At 39.2% G+C, this 17793-nt stretch overlaps 1 protein-coding gene across 1 annotated transcript in view; it reads right to left on the bottom strand.

Moving 5' to 3' along the window:
• Nucleotides 1–4822: 4822 nt before the first annotated feature.
• Nucleotides 4823–17793, bottom strand: part of cemip2 (cell migration inducing hyaluronidase 2) — a 29691-nt gene continuing 16720 nt past the window's right edge. The window contains exons 10-24 of the mRNA XM_008418975.3: nucleotides 16286–16355; nucleotides 15217–15345; nucleotides 14488–14576; nucleotides 12836–12967; nucleotides 12065–12100; nucleotides 11721–11876; nucleotides 10747–10924; nucleotides 9345–9560; nucleotides 9058–9269; nucleotides 8169–8351; nucleotides 7722–7941; nucleotides 7536–7637; nucleotides 7299–7444; nucleotides 7085–7191; nucleotides 4823–6473 (exon numbers count right to left, since the gene is read on the bottom strand). Of these exons, the coding sequence (XP_008417197.1) occupies nucleotides 6274–6473; nucleotides 7085–7191; nucleotides 7299–7444; nucleotides 7536–7637; nucleotides 7722–7941; nucleotides 8169–8351; nucleotides 9058–9269; nucleotides 9345–9560; nucleotides 10747–10924; nucleotides 11721–11876; nucleotides 12065–12100; nucleotides 12836–12967; nucleotides 14488–14576; nucleotides 15217–15345; nucleotides 16286–16355 (2176 nt within the window). The 3' untranslated portion in view covers nucleotides 4823–6273. The remainder of the gene's footprint in view (nucleotides 6474–7084; nucleotides 7192–7298; nucleotides 7445–7535; nucleotides 7638–7721; nucleotides 7942–8168; nucleotides 8352–9057; nucleotides 9270–9344; nucleotides 9561–10746; nucleotides 10925–11720; nucleotides 11877–12064; nucleotides 12101–12835; nucleotides 12968–14487; nucleotides 14577–15216; nucleotides 15346–16285; nucleotides 16356–17793) is intronic.

The raw sequence follows: 17793 nt of genomic DNA, 5'->3' as shown, positions 1-17793 counted from the left end.
CATTGATGCCGCTGTGAGTGTGTGAATCCAATCGTAGGCAGTCACATCAGGTGAAATCTGGTTCTGGTGATTCTTCGCCACGGCATCATGCAGCCTGGCACGCGCTCATATTTTCTGCCCTAAAGACCGTGTGTGTTTTAGCTTTATTGTCACATCTAAATGTTTCAGATCGAACAATAAGATCTGATACAAAAAGCGACTTTCGACTGATTCCATTTAAGTAAAATAAAATATTCTTGCCATGTTTCGTTGTCTTTTTGACATTCCCTTTATGTAACGTGTTAGTTTTAAAGCCAAATGTAACGGTAAACATGCCTTTGAAAAGTTCATCTTATTTCTCTTTAGTACAAAGAATGTTTTCTCAAAAGACTGAGGAATCATTGCAACAGCATCACATTTGGCAATGAGAGAATATTTTTGGCCATTTAAAGTAATAGTTTCTAGATAATGTTATAAAGTTTCAGCTCCAAAAAATGAATATTTTGAAAACGGAAAATGGGTACTGTGCAAGACCCCATCATGGTCACTGCTTGTTTTATGCTTCCACCCACATAATGTGAATAATTTGATGGCAGTCAAAATTACTTTTTTTAAAATACTTATCTGAAAACCGTCACTGACTCTGTTTGATCAGCTCGATTTGCAACTCAAATTTTGAGTTGATTAACACAATATCGGTAGGTTAACTCTGCATATTCTCTGGCTTCAAAGAAGATATAAAATCTTTAAATGGCTTCTGTTCTTAATATTTGGAAAGATGGATGCTTCTTTTGCTTATCCTAGGTTCGGGTTATTTTATTTTTAATTCATTTACCTGCCTTGGCGACTGGGGAAAGCATTGTCCTGATTTATTTCAGCTATGAAGTGATAGCCAGTGGCCAGACTCTATAGGTGCTCTTTCTGGAGAGCACTGATTATCTTGACTTTGTAATCACACTGTGTGCCTCGGCTTGATTTCTTTTAACAGGCCATTCTGTTTCGCTGGAGGGATTAGCTTCGTTGGAGACTGAAGCTTACATGATTGCAACCATGATAATCATCATTTTCATAGTGATCATTGTGATGATCCTCACACACTGATGGCTTTATGCTCAGATGAACATTGCATCGCTCCCATGACAACAGATTTAGCCAATGGACAGCAGAGTGGAAAGCTTTTGAAAGGATCCTCCAAAGTAATCCAAAACAGTAACAATGTCGAGAGCACCACATTTGAGCGTTAGTAAAAGCTTACAAAACGTGCTTTGTGACAAAGCTAAAGTTAATTAAAGCACCTTTTAATCTTTTCCTGCATACATGAATGTAGCGCGAATCATGTAAGACCCACTGAGATGAAGTTCGGCTTTAGACATTCCATGCTGAGCTCTAGCTACTGAAAATCAAACGGACCCAAAATCGAATGCCCAACATGTTGCGGGATATTAAATTAGTGCACGATTAAGACACAGAGTAAGTATTTCTGGTAAAACGAAACTGTGTCATAATCCTCTTTTTATTGAATCTCTCAGGGTGTGATTAGCCCGTGTCATGCTGTGTGGAAAGTGCAGAGCACATTTTCTGTAATAGCGGTGACTGGGACAAGGCTGTTATGTGCCATAGCCATACCTCTTCATCTACAGGTAGATAAGGTTAATTCACTGTCTAATGGGCCGGGGGACTGATGATCCATTTGATGTTAAAGGGTAATTGCTTAAGTCTAAGTGGTGTGGTGGATGTGTGTGTGTGTGTGTGTGTGTGTGGTAACTACAAGTTGTTGTGGGCAGTGGAAGAAGTACCAATCTCAGAATCACAGAAGTTATGGCTGAAGTTATGGACATCATTAAAAGGTGACCTACACCACTCCCTTAGCCCTCCGCAGCAGCACAGCATAAGAGGCTTCCCCAAGCATTCCTGTCTCCATCTGATCATCTCAAGAAACCTTGTAGGTGTTTTTTGTTGTTGTTGTTCACATCTCATCTGACACCTGAGCTGTCCAGAACACTTTGCGAGAGTGAGGACGCCGAGCAGAGACGAGACCAAGGAGGGCCATGTAAATCAAAGGCTCCAACTAACTCTGACACAAATGTCTGTGCGTGGCAGAGTTAAACTGACATTGAGCACACTGAAGTTTTACATTACTCCTCCGGGCTGTAGGGACACAGGGAGAGCAGTAGTCATGGAGACGAACCCCTACACGGCTGTCAGACCTGCTTAATTATTCAGGACCACCGTCACTGAGCATCAGCGGGGCATCAACTGCATCCACTAAAAAGGCTGAAAGACAACTGCAGTGTCTACAATTTAAGCTATGCTAACCTTGTTAGCGCACGCCAATAGGTGTGACCAACTTTTTGCTCAAGCTACAGTCAATGATTTGTCGAAGTCCTTGTACGGAGATGAGATTATTCTTCTTGGCAAAATAGGTCAATCGTAGGATTTCTCTGTATTTGGCTTCATCCATCTTCCCATCATGAGCTTCCGTAAAAATACAAAAGAAATGCACCCACACGGCATGCTATTGGCACCACCATGTTTCACAGTGGGAATGGTGTGTTCACGGTGCAGGATTAAAAACTCCAAATCGACTCCAAATGAAACCCATTTACATTCCTGGTTGTAATGTGACAAAAATGTGAAAAATTCAGGCGGTATATATTTTAGTGAGGCCCTGCTGCTCAACTCAACAGTTCCAGGGTTCTTAGTTGGAAACTTAACAATGGGTTTTTCCATGAGGGGTTGGCGTTCTCCTCTTGTGCATGTGAGGGTTTTCCCATTGTACTAAGGTTTCTTCAAACCTACTGGATGAAAACAGATATATGAATAATTTTCTTATAACATTTCATATAAAGTTAGAATGGATACATTTATCCTGTCAGACTGCTAAAGAAAGTTACACTTTGAGACATCGTTGATTCTTCTTGTTTCATAAACAGGAGAAACAGAAACCCTAGTATTGACTAATTATGTGAAGATAAAAGATAAAATACACAAAAAAAATCTACTATTTTGCAAAGAAGAACGTGTTGCCATAGATATAGTCTTTGCATGATAACTAATACTGTGTAACGCTAAAGGCTTCCACCCACACAGGTCCCCAGCGTCATATTTTTAGCCTTGGCATTTCTCTAAGTGTATTTTGCATGGTTCAAAACTCCTAGTATTGCATAATTAAAACTGAGCTGTAACAAGTATATTCCGTCCCTCTATGTGGCATGAAGACAAGAGCATCAAAGGACAGCAATAGTAACACTTTGTGAAGGTTTTAAGACGTGCCTGGCATTTGAAGACCTAAATAAAAATGTTGTCATTGAGCATCAGGGGGGAAAAGCAATTGTCCAAGCAAATCAAAAACAAAAAAAGCAATAAGACTAGAAAAAAGGGGATGCAAAAGATTTTATGAGGACTGGGGATTCTATGCACGAGTTGGTTTTGAGCAGGCACTCTGTCTTCCTCCCACTCTGGAAAAAAAAAACAAAAAAACTCCTGGAGATGCTAAACAGGTTGAAGCAGTTATAGAAAATAGACTGAGAAACTAAATGGATTCTGATGTCATTGTGAAACTAAGCGAAAAAAAACATATAAAACACCAATTTTCTTCCCTGTAAATAAATCATTTAGCAACCATGTAAAGTACAAGATTCTCTTTGTATTCAAGTATTTTGATGAATAATGTACATAGATGATTGTAAAATTAGAAAAATCTCATATTTTGAAATCTAAAGTAGAGTTAAATTGTATAAAGATATCTATGACACAGCTGCAAACCTACCCAGATATTTCTGTGTAGCTTGACAACAGCATGTAGCTGAAACGTGTTTTTTTTCCCCGCTCACATTAAAACCTCAACTTTTTAACTTTTTTTTTTTTTTGAGTGCTGGTGACTTATATTTTCTGCAGTTCTTCAGAACCAGGCACCCATTCAGTTTTTGCCCCCAATTTTTATTTTTTTTACATTGGAGTTGTTCGCACTACTTTCATCTTCTCCTCTGACCGACATTGAACTATTTCACAAACATTTCAGCCTGCAGATGTACAAAATTGAGGTGCACCATCATTGGCTAAACCCTAGATATGTCTTGTATCTTGCACACAATACAGACAAAAACAAATGATTGCACAATTATTTTATTTTGTAAAATCTGACTAGCTGACAGAAACGTTAGCTCTATTTGCATCGTTGTCTTCTGTGAGTGCAAGGATTCTGATGGCTTGTTAGTTACTTCATGTTAATATGAAGGATTACCAGGTATTATGTGTTGTTTGTTTTTACCATCAGGTTTTTTTCCAAGGCTGAATGTCCCTCAAAACCTTATAAAGACAGGCTGATTACGGGATGTTCCATTTGAAATCCGCTGCCTTGGGGTGTTAAGTTTGCCACACCATTTTAAATAAATAGCAGAAGGCAATCCAAACAATTTAATTACATCACAGTTGCAGCAATAGATTTGGATTAGATTGTTTGTAATTTTGCCATGGTGATTGAACTCCTGTTAATGGAGGCTTGTCTAGTCGAAGGATCTTCCAGTGTAAAGTCTGGAGAAGACTCTCCTGCATCAAGGCTGTCCAGTTTGAGCCTCAAGTGATTAAAACTCTAGTCATGGGCCTGATTCCTTCTTTTAGTTTGGATATAAATTCAGTTGAGTTTTTTTAAAATTGTTGCTCTGATATTTGAGTTATGAAGCATTGAGCTCAACAGGTATGACTCAAGTTTTGCAGGGCATCAAAACGCAGGAGCATGACTTCTTTCGACTGTAAAAATACAAAAACTATTACAGTGTGGAATGGCAGAGGAAAGTAACCAGCAACTCCCTTAGCAGATAATGGTAACCAAAACACACATTACTAAAAATTGCAAATGTTTATTCAACTGACTGAATTTTATAACAAAAGCAGATGTTTTTTATGTCAAAATATTTTTTTTAAACTTACAATAACTCATCAAGAGACAAAAAAGCAAAAGGACAGCCAATACAATACTGACTATAAATTCTACAGTAAAAGTACATAATCATATTTACAGTTTCTTTACTTAGAAAGAATGAAAATATCTGGTTTGTGCACCTTAAAAGTATCAGCTGAACAAAAGCTGAGTAATAGAAATATCTCCCATTTTTCTGCTCTTTAACAGTACAGTGGTTAAAAGGCAACAAGGTTATTGTTGTACTACGACTGTCTCACAATCAGTCATGAACAAATACTTCTCGACGCTCAGTGGGGGAGCCCTGCTCACATCCATACACACGATAAAGAATACGTCGTCCAAAAGTACAACTGTATATAACTCTCAGCAGGTACAAGATTTGTATGCATTTTCTGCTCACTACAACTGCTCAGTATGGCACACATTTTAATGAAATGTCACCATCCTGGTAATAATGCACAACAAAAGGTAATGAATGAGGCAGACAACAGGTAACACATTCAGTTATGTTCAGAAAACAATGAAGAAAAGTAATCTCTTTTTGTGCTGCAAATAAGGCAAAGTCCTTCAGAGACCATAATTGAGAAAAGATAAATAAAAAATGAAAGACGCTCCAGTAAATCCACGTAGGAATCCAAACAAAGGTGCTCAAAATCTAAAGTCTTCCAGCTGCACAACGATCAGAAGAGGTTTTCCAGTTAAGGTTCAGGTAGAAACACAGCCTGATTCATTCTTGCTGCACATTATTGAGTTGCTTTGAACTAATAACAAATGCGAATAGTATCATTATTTTCCATGGTTTTCTATACGCTAGGATCACTAACCCACTGACTCTGATTTCCTACACTATAGGTTCTAACCTGGCCTAACATTGTAACTCTCAGACATTTCCAGTTTTAATTAAAGTCAAATTTCCGGTACAACCCAATTTATTTTCAGATTTTGCTTTCGGCCTGTGTACCTAATCCACTATGTTGTTTGTATTCCGTTTTCATTTACTTCCTGCCAATATCGCTTTCAATATAATTATTGGCAACAATTGACTCATTTCTATGTTTACTGTGGTACAAGATAACCAAGAGAGTTACTTAATTAAAGCTCTGACTGATAGATTTATAAAGCAAAAGTGCATTGACTTTTAAAAAGGCCCTAAGGGAGGCCAACACAAACACACATCCAAGTATACATCACTAAAAAAATATTTACCCCATTCATATTATCACTCCTTATTCCCACTCCATATAGGTAAACATACTTGCCACTGTTAATAAATTAAGAGTTCAGCAGTTCACATTCAGCAACTGGCTGTGTGTTTGTGTGCAAGAATTAGTTTTTTTTCTTTTGGGCTTGGTAAGTTGTACAGTTCACATTGGTTATTGCTGCCCTGTAGCTTTTTTGAGAAGCTCCAGGTCTTTGCGTTTTTGAGTTGCAGGCGGCACACACCCATAAGTCTCCAAACCCAAGGGTAAGTAGCGCTCCAGAAGCCCCAACACGCTGCCGTCCTGCCCAGTTTGTAGTGAAATCCATGGAGGAGGCGACGAAGCTCCCAGAAATCCCCACATTGCTAAACTTTCTGTTGTGAGAGGCAACAATAAAAGATTAGCTGGTGACCAGAATCAGACTGTATTCCCTCAACAGACGGTCGTAAGCTCAAAATCTCAACTTTAATGTCATGCTAAAAATAACATTCTTCGAAGTAGACACTGTATCAGTGTGTGTTTAAAATCAACACTCACTGATACTAATCAAGTACATGCTCATTTACATAGTATACACCTTTGCCTTCTCTCCAGTCTTAGTGCTCTACAACCATTTTCATTTTCTTAATCTTGGGAAACGGTGTGGAGATAAATTCTGCTGTCTCACTTGATTTTTATTGTTTAAATATTTAAATATGTCACAATTGTAACTGTCCCAGTTTCTTCATTTCCTTTTGCTCAATCTTATTTTACTTTATCTCTGAGCTGGAAGTGTTCTAGATTTAGTTCACAAATCTGGTCACCTTACCCTGGTTGGCTTTAGGGTAAACCCATAGAGACTGCTGCTTTTGTATTGCTCACTATGCTAACATCGCTAATTGCTAAAACAAGATGCCATGGATCATTTAAGACACCAACTACGTGGCTTTAACTTTAGTAAAACCAGACATCACACGTCTCTAGAAAGCACTGCTTGTATTTTTACCTTTACTATGCAGGTCAGCAGCTTTGGCAAAGCCAAAAGAGACCAAATGTGGAGCCAGATCAACCAGACCTTCAGGCTGACCTCTTGTTGCCATCAGTACTACTGATCTGGAGACAAACAGGTATGTGTATTAGGCAACATTCTGCAGTTTTAAAAAATAAAAAAAAGAGGAGCAAATTGTCAACTCTTTTTAAATTTTTTTATACAAACTCACCGCTTTGGGATTCCTGTGTTTAGATACTGTTTCATCTTGCTGTCCACCTTTATGAATGAGGCTTTCTTGGTAACTTTTCCAGAACAGCCATCCACCGAGACCAGGAAAAATCCAGACTGAGTAAAAGGTATGATGACCTCATTCACCTGAAGGGCAAAAGGTGAATGGGCAAAACTTTAAATTTGTAATATATAAATAGAAAGGTTTTAATATGCTTTAGTAGCGCTGGAAGCTCACAGTGATAAAGGTGGCGTTATCTCCCTTTTTTTCTTCTTTGCCGCTTAAAGACTTCACTTGTGTGTGAAGGTAAGGCATCCATGGCTCACTGGAAAACACAATCTGAAACAACAACGCAGCTCAGGATCAACAGTTTTGCTTGAGCTTAATGTTAATGTCTTAATGTTGAAATAAAATGCAACAAACCTCCTTTGCGCCGCAGTCTTTGCAAGGCGTCGTGCTTGGAGCAGGCAGAGGCACCACCGCCGATGGCGCCTTTGAGTACTTGGGGTAGGCCTTAGATGTACAGTTGCAGGTCTGTTTGGACGATGTAGTGGCTGTGACTTTTACTCTTTCACAGCCTTTTGTTGAACAGTAGCTGTGGCCGTCCCGTCCATGTCGGGCTTGGAGGTAGAGCCACAGCAAGCTGGGAATGATTGCACAAGCGCAGCAGGAAAGAAGCAGTTCAATAAGCTTTTAGGAACGTGGAGCCTCAGAGACGGGTACAATGAAAACTGATGTGGCGGACTGTCAGAAAGTTGACCTTTATAGGTGAACATCTGTCAGTATTAACCCAACGTCAACAAATCTCCTGACCTCTTCATCAGTTTATAATATTGCAATATCATAAATGTCATATTTGGAGTTCCTCACCCAGCAGGTTGGTCAAAGAAGTACTTCCTTTCTGTTGGCTTCGCCTCCAGCTGGGCCAGCGAAGACACGGGGCCGTAATCAGTCATGTCTACAAATGTAAGTTTTTGTCTGTCGTTGATGTCGCTCATGATCTGAAACGTGGTGTCTGATGGGTAACAGAGACCAACCAGAATCCGGTCTTCTCTGAATAAAAAAAACCAAACAAAAAACAGAGATAATAGATCATTTAATTTTACTGTTGTACTTTACCAATTGTACAATGGAGAAATGCATAATATGTCATCACTAACATCAATATTGGCCAATATTAAAAACCAGTATTTATTTCCAATTTATCTGATTCCAGAGGTGGGGTGGAGGAGATGGGTCATTTGGCATTTGTTTGGTCATGTGACAGTGATAGAGATGCAGCACAGGATAACATGAATATGCTTGGATCTAAACATTTCCTTGGCTGCAAGTTTCTGTATTGTCGCGGAAGGTGAAGCGTCACCCAACACTCAAATCTTTTGCAGCCTCCAGCAGGTTTTCCTCTAGTTTTTGGCTCCATTATTGTGCTGTTGATTCTTTGCTGCTTGTCTTGTGCATGTAGTTCAGGTGTAAAGCTACCACAAATGCAGGACGGCGTTTTGGTCATTTTTATTTTACAAAAGTAAAAAAAAAAAACACTATGTATTATTTTCCCTCCACTTCCTAGTTCTGTGCTTTTTGGTTTTGTTCTATCACAAAAAAAAAAAATCCTACCCAGAACTACATTGACATTTTAGGTTGCAATGTGCCAAAATGTGAAAAAGTTCAAGCGTGTGAACACTTTTGCCATCTGCTGTATTTGCATGTGACATTATAGATATGCAACGACTATCAAAATCAGCTAGTTGCATCTACTTACTTATCAAAATTGATGAGTGAGAGGACAACCTCTCTGGGCGCAGGTCCGTTCCAGTGCAGAGTGTAGCTCTTGCCCATCATCAGGATTGGCTGATACTGCTGAGACGACGCCCCCTGGTTGTTAATCCCCCTCAGTACCAGAGGTGCGTCAGGGTATTCATCTCTGTTGATGGACAAACTCAAGCTAGAGGCTCCCGATGTTTGAATGTACACCTAAAGGAAGAAAAGGTTATAACCAGGAAGAAACAAAGGGAAGGACAGACCCACCTAGACTCTGCTCTGCAGTACCTGAGAGTAGCGTCCGCTGCAGATCACTCCATTCCAACGGGATATTTTCACACAGTTGGGATGCTGGATTAGGTAATTATCTGCTCGGCCGACGTAGGCGTCTTTATAACCCGTGACTGACCCGTCCACGTCATGAAAGATTGAGTTTTTGTCCCCATCGTTGTCGTTTTCCTCAAACCACTGTCCAGGACGGCCAAAGAAGGCTCGAAGAGCTACCTGAGGGTACAATTAGTGAGGAGTGATGTAAATGCTATGAAATAACTAAATTACTGCACACATTTTCACTTCAAATCAGCTCTCCATCCTTATAAAGAACATCCCAGAGTTTTATTCCCGATTTCATTTCACATCATTTTTAAATAGATATAAATCTCGGTTTAATTGCTCTATTTCATGCCATTTCTTATCACACGGAAAATATCTCACAGACTTCAGCAAAACAAGAACTGAATGCCAATGTCTTTGAGGACGAAATAATATCTAATTTGTGTATTGGTAAAGTTTTCCAAGAGATAAAGTGAAATCCGACAAGGATGCTCAAAGATTTACTACTGCACTATACAATGCAACCAGAAGAGGGCATCAGTCTTTTACAAATACTTGTTTTCCCCTCAGACAAATTAAGAGAACAGATGGACAAGGTAGATCCCAATCCATTTCTACAATAACACTAATGTTTTCAAATTAGGATGCTTCAGGGGAATGAAGGGACGGGCAAGAACAACAAGGACAAAATCTCATTCTGATCTATTATGAAGTAGAATAAACCTATTTATCTTAAAAACTTCCTTCCTTTCGTGTTATTTTCATTTTGGGTAAAACAAAATGTAGAAACAAACACAAAAAACAATAATAATACAAGGAAGAACTCAAAAGGAGTTCTTCCAGCAGAGTCACAAGAATCCATTCTCTCATAATTAAAGTCCTGAATAGCAGCATGACTGCATGATACCAGTTACCTTCAACTTGCAGTCAGACCTGAATATTTAAAATTTTTTTAAGTTGAATAAAAATAGATGCATGATTTTTATAATGTTTTCCATAAAAAGGGTGAAAAGTATACCATGTATTCAAGCCTCTCTACTCTGACACCCCTAAATGAATTCCAGTATAGCACAAATTCCAGTCTTCATACGGGCAATGCATGTAAAGATGCGCCAATTTGTAAACCTCACAATTACGAACGTCTTTGTGTGGATCTATCACACAAAAACCCAATAAAAATTCCAGGTCTGTGGTTGCCACATGACAAAATTTGTAAATGTTTAGAGGAATATTTGCAACGCATCTTTTGGCAGTTCATGTCAGAAAATAATAATAAAAGAACATGAACCACGTTCCGCTTGTAAACCAAGTTGAAAGGTTGTCTCACACAAAACTAATTTAAAAGATATTTGCTCACAGAGGGGTGGAAGCTGAGCTGGGACAGGTTGTTTCGTGGGGTCAGTTGCCACGTGTTCTTCAAGTTGAAGCCCACCGCACTGGTGTAACGCTCCGGTGTGGGGATGAACGCCCGAAACGTGCTCTGTGTGAGACGCACTGGACCGTCGTATATCTGGAAACCTCGGATTGGGAACGTCCTAAAGTTGACATAGAGATGGAAAAAAAAAAAACACAAACCAATGAGAAGAATAGAAGTAGTCTTACAGGGTTTCAGCAAGTTTCAGTAAGTCAAAATTACTTACTGAAATTTACTTAAATTGAAGTGCAGAATAAATGGCATACACTGACAATAATTAATTATTATTCTCTCTCTTAGTGACATCTCTCACAAATGAGCACACCGGAAAAAGATTTCCAGGGTATTCTGGATGCTTAGAAAACTGCTCCAGTTGTTTCCGCTGATTACAAACTAACAGTGTTTTTGGAAAAAAGAAAAAGAAAAAGTGATTTAATTCCATAGACCTTGTTTATGATGTTCCTTCTTTGTAAAGACTGCGAATAATAGAAACAGAAAACAATGACATTATGTTCTCAAAAGACAAAATAAGGCTCAAGGGTTTTCAAATAAGTGTGCAACAGCAGGTTTTTGCAATGCAAAACAATCTGTGCTTATAAACAAACCGTGTTGCATAAACTCCACTGATCTATAAAGCATCTCCGAATATGATCTGATCACCAACAAAATAATGCCTTAAAGATTCTGTATTACTGTTCCTAAGATCTAAATGTCACCACCACATTTTTTCATAAACTGCCAAAAATACCATGAGGGAAAAGAGTCAAACAGAACTTTCTTTCACAGGTTCATCCACAGGGAAACGTGGCTGTGGAAACCCTCTTGAGTCAATCTCACCAGCTCCTGCCTGCCCGCTGGCTATGAATGAGTTCTCTCCTCCTCCGTAATTCATTTAATCACCATTTTCTTGACCTTACTTGTTTCTTGGCAGTGTCCGCGACTCTCCGTCAATCCCTCCTATCCCCCAGTATTTATTCTGCCCTCCATTGGTTCCTCTGTTCCGGCTCTCTCCAACAAACAGAGACTGTGTCACCTCCTGGCTGGAGCCTTCGTCCTTAGGGTAGCTGCCATCACTGCAGAGATTATGCATTATTATGTGATGCATCTAAAAACGCTTGATACTTCATGTTTTAAGCACAAGAAAACTTAAACAAGAAAAAAGTGGTGTTTGGAAAGTTGATGTAACACCAGGAGAAAAGGGGTAAAATGAGTGAAATGATGTGTATAGCTAAGAAAACAAGGAACGATGCACAGAACACACCTGGCAAAAGACAGACCCACTCCGTTGTCTGCAAAGCTGTAAGACACAATGTTGAAAAATCATAGTTATTTTAAAATCCTGAGGCAGTTTGATGATGTGACAATGTAAAATAAGTGAAAACAGCAATATGAAGAACTCTTGATTTTTCATTAATAACATTGCAAGGGAAAAAAAAAGGCCAGTTATCCCCAAAAAACCTCCCAGCAGTTCAGTCAGTAAAAAATCTGAGTTTTATTCCTCTTCACAGAACGGGTCAAATGGAAAAATCACCACTTTTTCCACTTTGAAAGGCTCAACAAACAGCATGTTCTTTGATGCAGCTTGTTTTGAGTTTAGAGAAAATCAGATAAAAGTTAGGGACAAATGCTTTGATGCATACACTGATTCTTTCATTTTCCACTGGACTTAAAAAAAAGGAACCAGCAGCACATTTCTACATTTTATGGCGCGTGTTTATTTTTTCTTGTATTTTAATCGTTGAACTGAAATAAAGTTTACAAAAAACGAGCTAGCACCTGCTGGTGTCATCGGCGGGTCAGATTTTAAAGGAAGCCGGAAAAAAGTGGACCTGTGCGTCTCTAACAGAAATTTGCACAAAATCCGACGTTAAGAACATGTATAGTCTTAAAAATTATAACCAAATTAAATAATCTAAATAGACAAATATAATTCCACATGTAACACTATTCTTTTGCTCTTTGTAGGAAACCTCCGGCCCTTAGTTTATCTGATGTGCATGCTTGTCTGGCTAAAACAATCAGATTGTCTCACCCAGAGTTCTGGATGATGATGTCTCCGCCTCGTATCCACGCTCCCAAGTCATTGTTCTTGAAGGAAATGAGAGTATCGATGATCGCTGCCACACGAGGTTGACTGGGGTCAGCATTGTGGTGGGGTCGGAATCTGACAGAGAGAAAAGAAAAAATAAATAACTACTGTTATTGCACCTCTTTTTTTTCCTACCAATTACCTTTTCAAATCCTGACAGATTTTCATTATTTAACAATAAAAAAAAACAAAAAAACATGTTTTTTGTTGAAAACTGATCTCAACATTTTAAACCCTCCTCTGCATACTTCGGCTGTGTATGTGTGTGTGTGTGGAGCAGCCAGCAGTCTCAGTGGACACATAAGATTTTTCTCCTGTCGAGCTGGGGGCCGTATTTGGATAGGCAGCAGAGTGGAAACTCGGTCTGTAAAGCCTTGTTTTCTCTGTCAACACAAACTTGACAGGCATCCCACTAAAATGCATCAACACACTATAAAGTCGAACACCATCTTTCTCAGTCAACGGCCGTCTGCAAGTACATCTCCGCCGGGAAACTATCAATAACTTTTTTCATAAGCATTAATTAGCTGTGGCGCAAAACAAATATATTAGTAAACCTCAAATTCCTTCATGTTTACACAGTGTTATTATATATCACAATGTATGTGATAAACCGCTCACCATTCAACAGTGTGCGGCTACGAGTTTGTTTATACATAGAATACTTTGAAAATTTGACTAATTAATCAAGAATTAAAAAATAAAAAAAAATCAATGTTGCCATGTTGGTACCATTAGTAATAAGTATATATATATATATATATATATATATATATATATATATATATATATAAAAGAAAAGTAGAGATGTAATGAAAACTCTCTCGGTGATCAGAATCTGAATTAGTTACTTCGGACTCAACTGGTGAGAGGCCGGTCAGAAACTTAAAATTACCACAATTTTCTCATCAGTGAGCGCAACATCTAACAGCATCACCAAAAATAGGCTTCACTTTCTGTGGTTGTTACTCATGCCATTTTAGCATCAGTGTTTAAAAATGAGATCACAGGAAACAGGCATGCAGTCTTTCAAAAAAAAAAAAAAAAAAAAGGGGGGCAATGCATTTTCGACATGTTGCAACACATTTGAGATTTATTCAGGGCACAAATTGGAGTTAGACTTTCAGCAAGTAACAGGAAGGCTGAACAGGGTACAACACTGAACTCCCCATGCGTCATGCTGAATGCGGAGATGTTAGCCTTTCAGAAATCTCAGGTTTAAGGGATGGATCTACCTTTTCCACATGGGATATACACAATGAGACCATTATCTTTGTAATGCTGGCCACAGTAACAGGGCTAAGCATCAGACTGAAATATATATGTTTTCTGTTTAACATCAACATCTAAATACACACAGAGCGCAACATCATCTATGCTCTTGATTTAAGCAAAATCTATTGCTGATCATTTATTTATTCTCTTATTGGAATTGCATACAACTGGTATTGGCAGGTCAAAGCTTCACCAAAACCAGAGATCTAAAATCTCACACTTAATTCTTAATCTGTGTACATTTAAAAAAAACATCGCAATGAATGAATTCTAGATAGCAAACGCAAAGACTACACAGCTTGCCGCCAACGCATACGCACCTTGCGTTGTTGTCTAAACAGAGGTATTCCCGGGGATCAGCAGCGCTGGCGTTGGTAGTCTTCACTCCTTTATCAATGAACAATCCTGCCTAAGAAGATCATAGTATGATTTTTCCCCCCCAAAACTAAGGTTATATATGAAGAATTACCTTGAACAGTCTGAATATAGTGCATTAGTAAAAGAGGTGAAAAATGGGGAGAAAAAAGAACTAGACAAACAGAATCTGACAGAAAATGAAAATGAAGAAAAAATTTCTAATTAAAATAATTCATTATCTCCATGAAAAGCATTTAGAAAGGTTTACATGTTTAAAATGTGATTTAAAAGGTAAATATGTAATGTATGGCAAATGTAATGTATCACTGGGTGTCTTGTGCATATGGAAACTTGTGCTGTGAGCTGAAATAAGTGAGGTTTGGTCTTTAACCGCAGGGCTCCTTCCTCTGTTGGAGGCTGCTGCGGTCAGACTGGATAAAGAGCTCACAGTTCACCTGCCCGACTTCTCTAATCACACAACAGAGCACCATTGTAGCACCCCTCACATGCCTGTCTGTGTCCATGTGTGTTTCCATGCATACATTTTGCCAAGAATCAAGTAGTCATGCAAGGAATTGTGTTTGTTCAATATAAAGATGGATTTCTTTTTTCTTTTCTCTATGAAACACAGAAGCAGAAATGAAAGGATCTGGAGACTTAAGAGTTAGTAGAATAAGGAATAGCAAGGATACCTTAAAGTTGGAGTGCACACGGTTGTTGTAAAAGATTCCAAGAGGAGTAAGCTCTGCCTTGGTCTCTGGTACCAGCCCATGAGAGTCTCCGGTGGAAGAGCTGTGGAACACATACCATATTCCAGCGTCCTGGGACAGGAAGGAAGAACAGAGAAATAGGCGACAATAAACACGTTTACACTACAACAGAGAAATTGTTCTATAGGAAAATATACAGACTATGAGATACTTGGAGCAGTACAGGACATGATACCCTAGTTTCTTGTTAGCCCTAGCAAGAAAAGCTACATTTAAGGGTTGAAGTCCATCCATCCATTTTCTTCCGCTTCATCCGGGGTTGGGTCGCAGGGTCAGCAGCCTAAGAAGGGAGGCTCAGACTTCCCTCTCAGCAGCCACTTGTTCCAGCTCCTCCGGGGGAATCCCGAGGCGTTCCCAGGTCAGCTGAGAAACATAGTCCTTCCAGCGTGTCCTGGGTCTTCCCTGGGGCCTCCTCCTGGTAGGACGTGCAAGGAACACCTCAACAGGGAGGCGTCCAGGAGGCGTCCTGAACCAGATGCCCGAGCCACCTCAACTGGCTCCTCTCAACGTGAAGGAGCAGCGGCTCTACTTTGAGTCCCTCCTGAATGACTAAGCTTCTCACCCTATCTCTAAGGGAGAGCCCAGCCACCCCACGGAGAAAACCCATTTCGGCAGCTTGTATCCGTGATTAAAGGGTTAAAGTTTGCATTTCAAATAAACCGTCAACCAAATGCTGAAACAAAATTTATGATCCCCTTTTTATACTTTCACATATGACATGTCTTACAAAGTTATTTCTTTCCTCTATAAGTGCTTAAGTCCTGTTTTATTGACGGATAACCCAGTTATGAGCAACAAAATCTTTCATTTTACGTCGTATTAAAGTTCAGGAACAACAAAGCCAATGGACTGGCTTGTAATGAACATAATTTAATGGATCTTTAAAGGGGTCCACATTTTGGTGTCTCATGTTCTCCTTTTCCCGGAGCTTTTTAATTATTTCTGAGATTCGTTTAAAGCTTCCTTCTCAAGATAAATCTCTTGTTGCTACCTGAGAGCCAGCAGCTGCATTGCTGATGAGGTTGTTGTTGGGGTTGGCGATCCAGAATGTTGAGACTGCCCTGAAAAGCAAACAATGCACACACACACAGCAGCACAGTTATACACACATGGCAATATTAAAAAGACAGCACAGACTCTAATCTCTGTACGTAAGCTTATGAGTTACAAAGAATCCTGCAGTCTTCTCTAATTCTCTCAATAATCCAATATCAACCATGAATAGTCCGACTCTGCCAAGACTCACAACACCCAGGCACAGATTCTTGGAGGCAGGCTTTTCCATTTCCGCACAGAAGGACTTTTCAGGTTCCCGTTACGACATAAAACTCCCCACAAAGACAGGAGGTTATTGTTGCTTTCATAAAACCATCTTACTAGTATCCGTCTTTCCCAGCTAGCACTAAATATAGCCCTTTCTACTTTCTCTCTAAAAGGACTACACCTCCCTAAAATTATAGTTCCTGGTTTTAATAACAAGCATGACTTGACTAAAACAACTATTTATAATAAAAATACTTCTTAAAAGTATTCAAGTCTCACTATGCTGCCACAAACTTTGCTATGTTTTATAGGGAGCTTATGTAAGCCAACACAAAATAGTCAATTGTTGTGAAGTGGAGAAGAAAAAATCTTAATGTTAGTATAAATTTGTTTTTAACTCCAATAAGAGTCAGACTATTTGTGTTCAGAATTTACACAATTTGTGAATATAGTCAATGTGCGGCAGTCAAAAGGCCCTTTGTAACTTTGGAAGGATCTGCAGATATCCACAGTACAAGTGGATATCTGCAGCACAGGACATGTGCTGCAGATATCCATCTTTTGACAGAAAAACAATTTGTTGTGGCTGAAGAGTGGCAGGACGAAACAAATTGGCAAAAGGAAAAGCAGTAAAATATAAACACTACTAAAAGTTGTAACTTGGCCAATTAGGGGAGACAACAACCAGGCATTGGTCAGAAGAAACCAAAACTGGGATGGGAACACCTTGAGACTGTGGCAGACATTTAACTCCCAGTATGAGACAGAGCCTTAAAACCCTAATCATACAGCCAACCAGTTTAATACGGTTAAACCCACTTGCAAAAAGGAACAGGAAAAGGAATACAGGGAAGAAACCCAAAAGATGTGCAGCTGTAGGTCCACTGAAAACTTGGCCTCAAAGGCACAGACTAAAACAATGGTTCCCAAAGATTTTCTTCTGGTCCCCCTGCAATGGCACTGCACACCCCTAGAGGGGGCGCCCCACACTTTGGGAACCACTGGACTAAGATGTTTCACACTCTCTGTTCTTTTTAACATAAACTTCTTAGGCTTTAGCTTTGTGTTGATCTATCATGTAAAATTTATACATCCAAGTTCCTGGTTGTAATGTCACAAAATATGGCAAAGTTCAAAACGTATGGATATGTTGCAAGGCACAGCAGTAATGGACTCATTCTCATTATTGCACTAAATGACAGCCCTTTCCCTTCTATAAATCATCTTTAACATTTA

Source organism: Poecilia reticulata, chromosome 9 (genome assembly GCF_904066995.2).
Source record: "Poecilia reticulata chromosome 9, P_reticulata-male-v2, whole genome shotgun sequence".
NCBI lineage: Eukaryota > Metazoa > Chordata > Actinopteri > Cyprinodontiformes > Poeciliidae > Poecilia > Poecilia reticulata.
This window is presented reverse-complemented; position numbering and strand designations above follow the sequence as displayed.